The sequence below is a fragment of the Peromyscus californicus genome, unplaced genomic scaffold (genome assembly GCF_007827085.1).
Source record: "Peromyscus californicus insignis strain IS unplaced genomic scaffold, ASM782708v3 Scaffold_18__1_contigs__length_77618521, whole genome shotgun sequence".
NCBI lineage: Eukaryota > Metazoa > Chordata > Mammalia > Rodentia > Cricetidae > Peromyscus > Peromyscus californicus.
Genome location: NW_026294480.1, coordinates 49,873,556 through 49,886,694, shown reverse-complemented (window position 1 = coordinate 49,886,694; position 13,139 = coordinate 49,873,556). Strand labels below are relative to the sequence as shown.

Below are 13,139 nucleotides of genomic sequence, written 5' to 3'. Positions count from 1 at the left end.
TGGGATTTTTTTTTCAGGTGAACTTACTGTGTGGGTCCATTGTCTACATCAAAGATCCCTGGATCTTTTCTTTTCTTTTCTATGTTTTCTTTGAAGAAGGGCCTTATAATAGCTTTTGACGTTGCTATGTAGCTGAAGACACCTCCCCGCTCATCTCACGATATTGCTCAGGCTGACCTATGTTCATCCTGTCTCAGACTCTCAGTGGTCCAAGGGAGGAATGGAGCTTCATAAGCCTCTCCCTCATCCATGATGAAGTGCTGACAGGCTCAATCTGAGGCTGATTTTATGCAGGTAACCATAGCGGCAGTGAATTCATGAGTGCAATAGTGAGCTCTTGAGAGTCGTTTTACATCACACCTGTTATGTGACAAAACTTTTCATGGGGAGATAAAACACACATCTGCTCACCCAGATAGGGAGGTCATGACAGACCAAAGTGCAAATACCACCAAAGTCTAACTTGATGAACCATTGAGTTTTATTGGAGTTACAGGAGCAGAAATGGCTCAAAAACAGCTGCATCACCAAGGTCCACCGGAGGTCAGGTGACAGCTCACCGTAGGAAACCTGGAGAATCTTAACCTTACAGCAAAATTAAGCAGAAGGTACATTTTCTTTAATCACTGGGGCAGTAACTTTTAGGACGATTGATATGTTAACCTGTTTATTTATAATAACTATTTGCTATGTATATATGTCCTATAACTTCATGATGTAAATCTCAAATATCCATCCCAGATAGCTGTTGGAACAATCAAATATCCCAACAAATAATAAAGACGGTCTCTGTATCAAAGCCTTTCAGGAACTCTAAGTATCAGCACTTTTGTAAAACAGGATGAGGAACAGTAAGTAGAACGACAGCCAAAATGTGCTACGTGCTCCTGAACCGTGGAGGCCCCACAGTCATTTCCCTAAGGCCCAAAGGAGTCTCCTAGGCTAGCCCACACAGCACACGAGTGGGCAATGCACGCCATGCCTACCTAAGGCAGGTGGCCTCACAGCAGCGAGTGCGCAGGCGCGGAGCCTGAGCTCGCGAGGGAGGGGCGTGGCGCAGCCTCGCTCTGGCCCCGCCCCCCGCCGAACGTGGTCGCGGGATCGCCCAGGAAACGCATTCTGCGGGAACTCGCAGCGCCAATGGGAAGAGAGCGAGTGCCACGAACGGACCAATGAGGAGGGGGCGGCCCGGGGTTTAAACCCAGGCCCGGCAGGCTCCTCCCGGCGTGCTGCGGAGGAACGGCTGTTGGTGTCTGCCCGTGGCCACCCGGAGGCCGGGGTCTTTGCTTCTGATCGCCGAGCCTCTTCTTCGGGAGGAGCCATGGCGCTCAGGGTCACTAGGGTGAGCCGGGCGGGTGCTGCCGTCGTCGCTGCGGGAGCAGACCGCGGCGGCCAGGCGGGGGAGGGGGTTCCCGGAGGGCCCCGGGCGAGGTGGGGGAGCTGAGGACCGGCTGGATGGTGAGAAAGACCTCTGAGGTTATCCGGGCTGAAGGACTGGGAGGAATGGAAGGTGTACTTTAGTGATGAAGGCCCCGGGGCGAGCACTTCGCCTTCCCAGAGAGCTGTCTACAACTGAGGCTTTCGTGGTTTCCTTTCCGATGTAAATTCACGGTCTAAAGGATTGCTTAGGAAGTTGGATAATAGGTGAATGTGGAAAATCTGGGGTGGAAACTTGGCGTGTCACGGCCGGAGGCTAGACCCTAGAGCCTTGGCTTTCCTCCTGGGAGCCTCAGTTGGGTCCCGCCTTAATTAACCCTTGACTTCCTGGAGCCGCCATGGATCCTCTCTCAAGTGGTCTTACTTTTTTCAGAACACGAAAATTAACACAGAAAATAAGGCCAAGGTCAGCATGGCAGGCGCCAAGCGTGTGCCTGTGGCCGTTGCTGCGGCCTCCAAGCCCGGGCTGAGACCAAGAACCGCGCTCGGAGATATTGGTAACAAAGTCAGCGAACAGGTACAGGCAAGAGTGCCTCTGAAAAAGGTAACTATCTTCCTGGCCCACCTACCCTGAAAGAGCCCGTCTACCAGCTGTCCGCCTTGGAAAAAACATCGTATTTTCTCCATTCCGTCCACAGGAACTAAAAACTTCAGTTACTGGAAAGGTTTCAGCTAAAATCCCACCAAAACTTCTGGAGAAGGTGCCTGTGAGTGAGCCAGAAGTGGAACTTGCCGAGCCTGAGCCCGAGCCCGAGCCTGAACCTGTTATGGAAGGAAAGCTTTCTCCTGAACCTATTTTGGTAAACCTAGCATTTAAAAAAGTCTTATTACATTTCATTCTGATACACACAGTAGTGTTTGAATATCTATCTAGTATTTATTGAGTGCTTAGCAAAAGCCTTTTATGTGCATGAACACACACAATTCAGATGGTAGCGGATAAATGTGTTTTGCGTGTGTGTGTGTGTGTGTGTGTGTGTGTGTGTGTGTGTGTGTGTGTCTCACAGTTCCTGGCTGACCTGGAACTCAGGTTTGACTGCCTCCTGAGAAAGGTGGGCACCATCCTTTTCCCCTTTTATGTCACTGTGTCGCCTCCACTGACACTGAACTTGAGATTCCTCTGCCCCACCCCTCCGTGCTCGGAGGGTGCGACCAGGCCACAGGTCTTTCCATTGCTTTTTGATGTGAAGCTTCCTAAAGCAGATTTTTGTGGTAGTTCTGTAATTCTAACTCTGGAATTAACTGAATGAAACAGATGTGTTCATGAATGAATCTTCTACTCCCTAATATGGCCACTAAATTAATAAACCTGTTAAAAGAGTAAAAGGAGTCTTTCCAGACAGAAAATAAGATGAGTTAAATAGGGTGTGTGGTGGTGCAGCCTCCAGTTCCTGCACTCTGAAGCAGAGGCAGATGGAGTTCTTGAGTTCAAGGCCAGCCTGGTCTACATAGCATGGTCCAGGCCAGCCAGAGCAACATATAGTGAGACCCTGTTTCAAAAGGAAAAAAAGAAATGATGGGTTACTGCTTTAAGCCTAAAAATAAAGTTTTGCCTCGGATTGTAGCTCTGTCTGTTAGAGCATGTTCAGTAGGTAGGAGGCTCCTAGTTCATTCAGTCCTTGAGTACGCACACATGCTCACCTAATTTTACTACTAGGTGTGATGGTGCATGTCTGGAGTCCTAGCAGGAGTATTCAAAGGGCCAGCCATGGCTAAATAGCACAGTTTATATGTCACTTTCTCTGATGTTTGTGATCAGGAAAGAGCTTGTATTCACCTGAAGAAAGATTAAAGACTTGTCATTGTTTGAATTAACTCTACCTGGTGCTGATGAAGAGCTTTATTACCTATCCATTTTTCCTTTGACTTTCTTCACATGTGTGTGGGTGTCACCCAATGTGGGTGCTAGGATCTGAATTCTGGTCCTCATGGTGGAGCAGCAAGGGCTCTTTAATAGCTGAGCCATCTCCAGCCCCAAAAGGCCCCACCGCCCAATTTTTTTTTTTAACATGGTATTTTGTGTGTGAGTGCATACTTGTAGAAGTCAGAAGACACCTTGAATCAGTTCTTCCATAACGTGGGTCCTGGGGGTTGAACTGAAGTTGTTAGACTTGGCAAACAGGCACCTTTACTCATCTTGCCCAGTTCTATTTTAAATTGGCTTAGTCTAAATTGAAATTTAACTTTTTTTTTTTTTTAAATGAGTCCAGATCTCACTATGAATCCTTGGCTGGCTTCAACACACAGAGCTCTGTCTCCCAAGTGCTGGGACTCCTGAGTATCCTTTTTTTTTTTTTAAAGATTTTTTTTTCTTTCTTGTTTTGTTGTTGTTTTTGAGAATATTTCTCTGTGTAATAGTCCTAGCTGTCCTGGAACTAGCTCTGTAGACCAGGCTGGCCTCGAACTCAGAGATCTGCCTGTCTCTGCCTCCCAAGTAATGAGATTAAAGTCTTATGCCACCACCTCCCAGGCAAGATGTATTTTTCATGGGCTGGGCTGGGAGTTGCACTTGAGTGCAGTGCCCGAGGAGGCCAGAAGAGGGAGTCTTATCCTGGAGTTGGAATTGTGAGTCACCTGGTTCCTGCATAGAAACTGGACTCCAGCCCTTGGCAAAAGCAAGTGCTCTTTACAGCTAAGCTATCTCTCCAGCCCAGTATTTACTTTTTTTTTTTTTTTTGGTTTTTCGAGACAGGGTTTCTCTGTGTAGCTTTGCGCCTCTCCTGAAACTCACTTGGTAGCCCAGGCTGGCCTCGAACTCACAGAGATCCGCCTGGCTCTGCCTCCCGAGTGCTGGGATTAAAGGCGTGTGCCACCACCGCCCGGCCAGTATTTACTTTTAATATTAATCATTTTCCAAAAGGAAATTTGAAAAAAGATCTGAACTGCTTTTCCATTAATAAATGAGTTACATTTGTTCAGATTTTTTTCTTGGACTGTGAGGACACCAATACTGACTTTTCTTCCCAGACTGTAGCATGGGCTTCTCTTTGTTTCATGGGGTCTCTCTTTTTTAAGGTTGATAACCCCTCTCCAAGCCCAATGGAAACATCTGGATGTGCCCCTGCAGAAGAATATCTGTGTCAGGCTTTCTCTGATGTAATCCTTGCCGTGAGTGATGTGGATGCAGATGATGGAGCGGATCCAAACCTCTGCAGTGAATATGTGAAAGACATATATGCCTATCTCAGACAACTGGAGGTCAGTATTATTGGTACAGTCTGCTTTACTAAATGCAGCTAGGTTTATTAAAAACCATTTTCTTGTTGTTTTGAGACCCGGTTTTCCTGTGTGCCCCTGGCTGTCCTGGAACTGACTCTGTAGACCAGGCTAGCCTCAAAAAGTTGTGCACCACCAACTCAGCAATTAAAGATATTTTATCAACAGCACACATGACATTTCTTGACAATGGATAACACCTGAAGTTCTGTTTTGAAACAGTAGAAATAAAGTCACTAACTCCATGAAGTGGACTTGCCACGTTGAATACAAAATGTCTGTGTTGGGGAGATGCTTCTGTGACTCTTGTAGAGTAGACACACACATCACAGATGGGAAACGTCCCAGACTTGGGGTTGGAGGAGGAGGTAGATGAGAATGCCAAAGTACTACAGCCGGCTTTCCCAACACTAGGCGTTTTTGTCAGTGTGCTTGTACTTGTCAGGGAAACTACTGTTAGTGCCCAGAAGGAGCACACTCAGAAAAATGGAAGTTGGTGGTTCTGTCACCTTGGCTCACTTGGGAAACTTTATATTAATAACATTTTCCCTTTCAATTCTTTAAACAAAACAGTTCTTTAATGTAGTTTTATTGGATTTGCCACCCAGAGTCCCAGGAATAAAATACCTTGTACATGCTAAGCGGGTACTTTCCCACTGAACTGCGTCCCCAGCGCTGTCTTCTCAGGTTAACTTGGCCCTCTGTGACTGGGTGGGGTGGGTGTGCGTGGGGGGCGGGGTCAGGACAGCTTTCAAGATTGGTTCTCCTTCCACCTTTACATGGGTTCTGGGGATTGAAGAGCAAGTCAGCCATCTTGCTGGCTCCCCTTCCTTTTGACATCTGTGTTTTCTAAAGGAGTCTTCAGTAAGATATCTGTCCACGCAGGCTGTCTGCTGTTTAATTCTTAATACTTCAGGTTTTGGGTTTTTTTCTAACTGAAGAACTGAGTTTGGTAGTTGAACATAGTGGTCCTTATTCTTTTCTTCAAGCTATGTTGGTGTTTTGAGTTTATAACAGAGCAAGATTCCAGATGATCTAAAATTTAATGACTATTTTTTCTATATCCCAAAGCTCAGGTTCTGTATTTAATAATAATCTTTTATTATTTAATATATAATTTAATAATTTAATAATTAATCTTGAGTGAAGATTAATAAGATCTATATTGATCTGAGATGATGGTAGGTGCAGGCTGTGGGCTGCAGTACCATTGGTTAATGGCATGTCACAATCTCCTAACAGTATGAAAAGCCTGTCATGATGTTCTGATCCTTGCTCTCTTAGTGAAGTTTTGCCCAGAGCTGTTCTGTAAGTTAAACTGGTCTTTATGGTCACAAATGGCTAGCTGACATTTTCTTTTGCAGGAAGAACAGTCAGTCAGACCAAAATACCTGATGGGCCGTGAAATCACTGGAAACATGAGAGCCATCCTAATTGACTGGCTGATACAGGTTCAGATGAAGTTTAGGCTGCTGCAGGAGACCATGTACATGACTGTCTCCATTATTGACCGCTTCATGCAGGTATGTGTAATCCAGTAATTGAGTTCTCTATTCGTGGGTTCTGTGAGAACCTTGGAGGAGGGGAAGGGACACTGACAGCTGAACCCAGGGTCCCACACATGGTCAGCAGGTACCTTAACCACTGAGCCTGAAGCTAACATCTTTCCAGGGAGATGTTGAAGTACATGTTGTTGATTGAAATTCCAATTGCAGGATAATTGTGTACCCAAGAAGATGCTGCAGCTGGTTGGTGTGACTGCCATGTTTATTGCCAGCAAATATGAAGAAATGTACCCTCCAGAAATAGGTGACTTCGCTTTTGTGACTAACAATACTTACACTAAGCACCAAATCAGACAGATGGAAATGAAGATTCTTAGAGTTCTAAACTTCAGTTTGGGTCGCCCTCTGCCTCTGCACTTCCTCCGTAGAGCGTCTAAAATTGGAGAGGTACACATTACTTGAAATTTTTGTTTTGCTCTATTAGAGACTTAGATAAAGACCTAACTGCATGGGAGGAGAAGGATAGGGTTGCTTCTGTCTTGTTTTATTTGGGTTTTTCTTATTTTTATTTTAAAAAAAGTATTCATTTTATATGCCAACCCAGATCCCCCTCTCATCCCTCCTCCTGCTGCCCTCTCCACTGCCTCCATCTAAACGCCCCCAATCCCTTCCTCCAGAAGGATAAGGACTCCCATGGGGGACAGTAGAGCCAGGTACATTCAGCTGAGGCAGGACCAAGCTCCTCCCCTCTGCATCAAGGGTGAGCAAGGCATCCCACCATAGGTAATGGGATCCAGAAAGCCAGTTCATGCACCAGGGATAGATCCTGATCCCACTGCCCGGGCCCCTCAAACAGAACAAGCTACATAACTATCTCCTGTATACAGAGGGTCTAGCCCGGTCCCATGCAGGTTCCACAGCTGTCAGTCTAAAGTTCGTGAGTTATATGAGCTTGGTTCAGTTGTCTCTGTAGATTTCCCCTTCATGATCTTGATTTACCCCCAACCGCCCTTGCTTATAATCCCTCTTCCCTCTCTTTGACTGGACTCCCAGAGCTCGGGGCTGGCGCTTGGTTGTGGACCTTTGCATCTGCTCCCATCAGTTACTAGATGAAGGCTCTCTGATGACAGTTAGGGTGGTCACCAATCTGATTACAGGGGAAGGCCAGTTCAGGCACCCTCACCACTATTGCTAGGAGTCTAATCTGGGGTCGTCCTTGTGGATTCCTGGGAATTTCCCTAGTACCAGGTTTCTCTCTAACCTCATAATGTCTCCCTCTATCAAGATATCTCTTTCACTGCTCTCAAACTGTTCATCTCCCAGCTCAGCCATCTCATTCCCTCATGTTCTCATCCCTCATCTTCTCCCCTCTCTTGCCACCCTACTTCCCCAGTTTACTCATGGAGATCTCCTGATAGGGCTGTTTCTAATCAGGCTGCATATTACAGTTACTTTTTTTCTTTAAATTTTGTTTTTCGAGACAGGGTTTCTCTGTGTAGCTTTGCACCTTTCCTGGAACTCACTCTGTAGTCCAGGCTGGCCTCGAACTCACAGAGATCCATCTGCCTGCCTCTGCCTCCCGAGTGCTGGGATTAAAGGCGTGCACCACCACTGCCCAGCAACCTGGTTACTCTTAAGGCCATCTTTGGACCATTGTATTAGAGTTTATAGTCATAGATGGGGCTTTCTATGTAAGTTATTGCCAAAGTAAAATTCTCCAAAGAGCTCAGTGTGTATGGATCTATTCCAGGTTGACGTTGAACAGCATACTTTGGCCAAATACCTCATGGAGCTCACTATGCTGGACTACGACATGGTGCACTTTGCTCCTTCGCAAATTGCAGCTGGAGCTTTCTGCTTAGCACTGAAAATTCTCGACAATGGTGAATGGGTAAGCCATCTCCAAACCACCACGCATTTCCACTGTAAACAGCCTTTGAATGCACCACTTTAGCCCTTAAGACTGTTCTCCTGCTTCCTAAATAGGAAGGTGAGATGAGTGCTTCATTTCTTAGGCTTTTAATCTTTATGATAACACCCTTTTGGAGTCTGTTAATCCTTGCACACATGGAAGCTACACCAAGTTGTCTAAGAAACCCATTCACATTCTTATGTACCAGATGCCGTCCTGACCTTGGGGTTGAGAAGCCAGCAGCTGTAATGTTGGGGTTAGATTAGATCACAGGCAGAGATGACTTAAATTTCAGTTGTGGTTGCCATACACAATCCTCTGCCCGACTCTTGAAGAGCATCTAGAAAGCTGGTGTTTTAACGTGTTTTTGTTGTCTTAGACACCGACTCTGCAGCACTACCTATCCTACACTGAGGAATCCCTTCTGCCTGTTATGCAGCACCTGGCTAAGAATGTCGTCATGGTGAACCGTGGCCTTACAAAGCACATGGTGAGTCGACTGAAACTTGATGGCCGGTTCAAATCCTTTCATCCCAGCACTCGGGGGGGGGGGGGGGGGGGGGGGGGGGGGGGGGGGGGGGGGGGGGGGGGGGCAGCCAGGGCTGCATGGAGAGATTTGGTTTGTTTTGGTTTTTCTTTTTCAAGTTAAAATATAATTACATCGTTTCAATCTCTTCTCTTTTCCCCCCTCCAATCCTTCCCAATGTATACTGTACACCCCGGTGGGATGGTTTTTCTTCCTTGATTTTAGTGCTTTTTTTTCTCTTACAGACTATCAAGAATAAGTATGCAACATCCAAGCATGCTAAGATCAGCACTCTGGCACAGCTGAATTGTACACTAGTTCAAAATTTGTCCAAGGCCGTGACAAAGGCATAACTCAAGTGGACTACTACATCTGCAAATTGGCACCATGTGCCACGTGTACATAGTATACAGTGTTTACTTGCTCTTCAATAAAGGTTGACGTTTTTACTTTCAAAGCTTACCTCATTTGAATGTGGTCGATTCTGACTCTAGGATAACAGAAGTTGTCTGAAACATGTAGGAATATTTCAAAAACTGCTTTTAGTTTAGTGGGATCCAACTAATGTATATAACTGTAGCCTTTTTGTTCATATACTTCCTTCACTTTATGTGTTCCGACCTATCCTAAGTCATCCTGCAAAGTCCTCTGCCTAGCTCTGGTTTAGACTGCAGATTTCCCAGCTTGTCTGTCCGTCCTTCCTTCCGGTTTCTACTTCAGGTGGTTGATGCCCTTCACCACTGTCTCTTGAGCTATGGACTTTCAAGTCTGAAACCCAGTTTTCTTGTGTAATTATTTATTTGTTCTCAATTGGCTTGGAAAATAGGATGTTTAAAATTAAAGTTAACTTTTAAAAAGAATTTGCCCCTCAATCTCAATGTCCTGTACAAATGTAATCATGCATATGTTTCTAAGGAGATATTTTTATATAGGTTCATTTTTCTCAACAATATTCCTTTCGACATTCCTTTCAATGCCTGTATTGCATTCCATAGTGTGCATTTCATACTGTATGTAATGTAATCATTCCTTTAATGACATTCAAACTGCATTCTCTCGTTGCCTCTATACACAATACTGCTTGCTAAAATGTTGTTTTATACCTTGCTTGGCTTTATGCATAGTAGCTTTCCTAGGGGGGTATGCTTTAAATTCTGACAAAGCCCGGTGAGACTTGTCACCATATCAAGGTGCCATTTTCTCTTTCTCCTGTCTTGAGTGGCAAATATCCTGTTTTATACATCTGATGTCAAGTGGAATAAAATTTCATTAATGGGAAGCTTTCCCAATTTCTCATTTGCCCTTTTGACTGTTTAATGTTATCTTTTGCTGTGTAGAAGCTTCATGTTGATAATAAACATCTTATAGTAATAGATTTTCTTTTTTTTTTTTTTTTTTTTTCCCTTTTTTGGTTTTTTGAGACAAGGTTTCTCTGTGTAGCTTTGGAGCATGTCCTGGAACAAACTGTGTAGATCAGGCTGGCCTCAAACTCAGAGATTCCCCTGGCTCTGCCTCCGAGCACTGGGATTAAAGGCATGGGCCACCACCACCAGGTTTAGTTACGGGTTTTCAGTCTTAAGATCAACAACTGGGAAGTGGGCACACCTTTAATCCCAGTACAAGGGAGGTAGAGACAAGCCAACTTTGTGAGTTCAAGGCCAGACTTGTCTCAATTTTTCTAAATGGCTTTCTCTTAGGTGTGTATTCCTTCAGTGAACTGTAAGTGACGTGATGGAAGTCTTCAGATGAACACCCATTGTATCACTGGGATAAAACATCTCAAGTGAACATACATTGTCCTCTGATCTAAACGGTTCTTCCCCCTGCGGTGATAGGATGGTTTTTGTGCTGAGTTTTAGGAGTTTGTAGGGCCAGATGTGGCTTGACTGTTTACAAGTACTTGGCATTATCAAATATTTGCCACATGAACTGTGAGGTTCTGCTTTGTTGCCAGTACAAGGTTTTACCTGTGTACTATACTAGCTTGGAGTGGATGGGCATGTATCTTTCAACTTAGAAACTTCTTGTTGAGCCTTCACTATATAGTCCTGAGGTTCCTTAGCTTAGTGCTGGGCTCTTCACTTGTGAAAAAGAATATTTTACTACTTTTTTTATTAGAATATAATTACATAATTTACATTTCTGTCATATAAACCCCCCTCCTTTTTTTTGAGACGGTTTCTCTACGCAGCTTTGTGCCTTTCCTGGAACTCATTCTGTAGCCCAGGCTGGCTTCGAACTCAGAGATCCCCCTGGCTCTGCCTCCCAAGTGCTGGGATTAAAGGCATGCACCACCGCCGCCCGGCAACCCTCCCCTTAAATTATCAAATTTATGGCTTATTATTGTAATATGTTTGTTCATAAATAAAATCTGCTTAGTCTATAAGTTACTTGTATGAATATATAATATATAATTTCAGCATCGACCACTTTGGTACTAGAGATCAGTTAGAGAACTTCATAGGGAAGACTTTACCATTTTCGGTATTCCTTAGTTGGGGCCCCATGAATTTCTCCCTTCCATGTCTGTTGGCTTCCATGTTGAAGTCTTGTTTAGGCAGCCGGGTTGCTGAGACTTAATGGATGGAGCTTCCCTAACATTTTAAGGAGACAGTCTCAGTCTTCCTGTTCCTCGGCTCTTAGCAATATTTATGCCCCCCTCTTCAGTCTTCTGAAGCCTGAAGTGCAGGGGTTGATGAGTTGGGGTGGGGCATTACAAGATAACCTGCTTTGAATTTTGATGGTTTGTGATTTTCTGTGGGGAAAGGATAAATAGAATGTGGTGCTTGTAACTGATTAGCTGTCTCCAGCTGGCCTGGATCTCAACCCTAAATACTGGAGTTACAGTATGTTTTACTGCCTGCTTCACGTTTGTTTCTGTTGGTATGGAGGTGGTAGCGGGGATCTAACTCAGGCCCCACATATGCTTATAACAAGTTGAGCTACACTTAACCACTGCCCAGTAGAGATTTTAAATCTAATTTTTGAGATTTTGGTATAAGGTGTTTTGGTCCTGTTTGCCACACACACACACCTTCTCAGATCCACCCCCTTCCCTTCCAACTCAACTTTGTGTCCTGGGGTCTGAGTTTTAACTTTATTTTACACAACCCCCCACCCTCCCATCCCCCGGGGTTTCTCTGTAGCCCTGGCTATCCTGGAACTCCCTCTGTAGACCAGCCTGGCCTTGAAATCACAGAGATCCACCTGCCTCCACCTTTTGAGTGCTGAGGTTAAAGGGGTGCACTTTAGACAGAAACTAATACGTTGATAACTGGACAAGCATGGTGTGATCAACTTGGGGAATAGCTATGAAGGACTATCCAGCCCTTCAAAGAGCTGCTGTATTTGTTCAGCAAGGAAGTATACCTTAAGTGACCATGAAAAACATACAAGTCAATCATTTATATAGGTCCAGCAGTTTCTTCATTCCTTGACTTCAAGGCTCAATTGTAGCCTGTCAAGTCAGACACCCAATTCTCAATGATTTCCAATTTCAACCATACCCTCCATCCTGCAAACAATCTTGCCATGTACTCTGTCCAGGTACTTACTGTGTATCCCAGGCTGGTCTTGAACTCATTGCAATCTTCTTGCCTCAGCCTCACCAGTTCTCGGATTGCAGGCTTCCTCCCTTCTTTCTGCTGGGAATCTCAGTGGTAGCTGAATGGAGTTCCAATGCAAGGAATTGAAAGATCGTGGGTGTGGCCATGGGAACTTTGGGGGCCATGTGCCAGCTCTGCCTCATTGAGGCATTCATTTCTTCACTAAGCCAGAGATATGGACCTTAGGGCCGATGAACAAAGGTCTAATAGGGACTGGGGATGAAGTTCCCTAGCTGAGAGACCCTAGACTTGTTCCCAGCACTGCAAGAGAGGATTTTTTTTTTTCAGTACAGTACTGCAAAGAGACTAATTCCACGTCATTCTCACTCAGCACTTGGAATGTGGAGGCTGGAGATTGGGAGTTCAAGACCAGTTCTGAGCTTCATCAGATCCACTCTCAAAAAATTAAAGGCGGAGGGGAGAGCAGAAGCTAGAGAGACCCAGGTTCAATTCTCAGCACCCACATCAAGTGGCTCACAACCGCCGGTAACTCCAGTTCTGGAGGGAATCTGATGCCTCCTGGCCTCTGCAGCCACCTACAATCAGCCGGTTCACACATCCCATTCTGCAGGGCATGCTCATCTTCCAAACCCAGACTTGGAGTGTAGTAGCAGGAGGGACAATAACAGCACCCAGGCAGGACTACTATTGACATCTGTTTAGGCCAGAGCTTCTCTCCCTCCGGGCCACTCTTAGTTTGAGTTAAATTATTCCCGGATTACCGCGCCTGGCTCGGTGCTGGGTCGATCCCAGGGAATTATACTTGCTAGGTAAGCGCTCTACCACTAAGCTACATCTCCAAAGGTTTCGAATGGACCGCGTGTGTCGGTGAGAGTTTAGGGGAATCGAATCTATTATTTCCAGGGAAACGTGAGAAAAGAACTCAGCGCAGTAACCACGGCAACCCGATGCAGGGAGCGGCAGAAGGTGGGGCTTTA

General features: G+C 45.3%; 1 protein-coding gene and 1 long non-coding RNA gene across 3 annotated transcripts; one reads left to right on the top strand and one right to left on the bottom strand.

Annotated features, from left to right (window-relative positions):
- Nucleotides 1-567: 567 nt before the first annotated feature.
- Ccnb1 (cyclin B1) lies at nt 568-9,892 on the top strand. Its single transcript, XM_052743371.1, has 9 exons — nt 568-1,342; nt 1,811-1,981; nt 2,076-2,237; nt 4,453-4,635; nt 6,018-6,176; nt 6,369-6,605; nt 7,909-8,049; nt 8,450-8,560; nt 8,842-9,892. Exons 1-9 carry the CDS (start codon nt 1,322-1,324, stop codon nt 8,947-8,949), a joined length of 1,293 nt encoding a protein of 430 aa, XP_052599331.1. The 5' UTR covers nt 568-1,321; the 3' UTR covers nt 8,950-9,892.
- On the bottom strand, nt 1,349-13,110 carry LOC128113585 (uncharacterized). 2 transcript variants are annotated; one of them, XR_008219541.1, is made up of 3 exons: nt 12,151-13,110; nt 6,495-6,591; nt 1,349-1,494 (listed from the first exon to the last, which is right to left on the bottom strand). It is a non-coding gene; the product is annotated as an uncharacterized LOC128113585 (long non-coding RNA). The 2 variants fall into 2 exon arrangements; XR_008219542.1 differs by lacking the exon at nt 1,349-1,494 and having other exon boundaries at nt 6,403-6,591.
- Between the last annotated feature and the right edge of the window lie 29 nt (nt 13,111-13,139).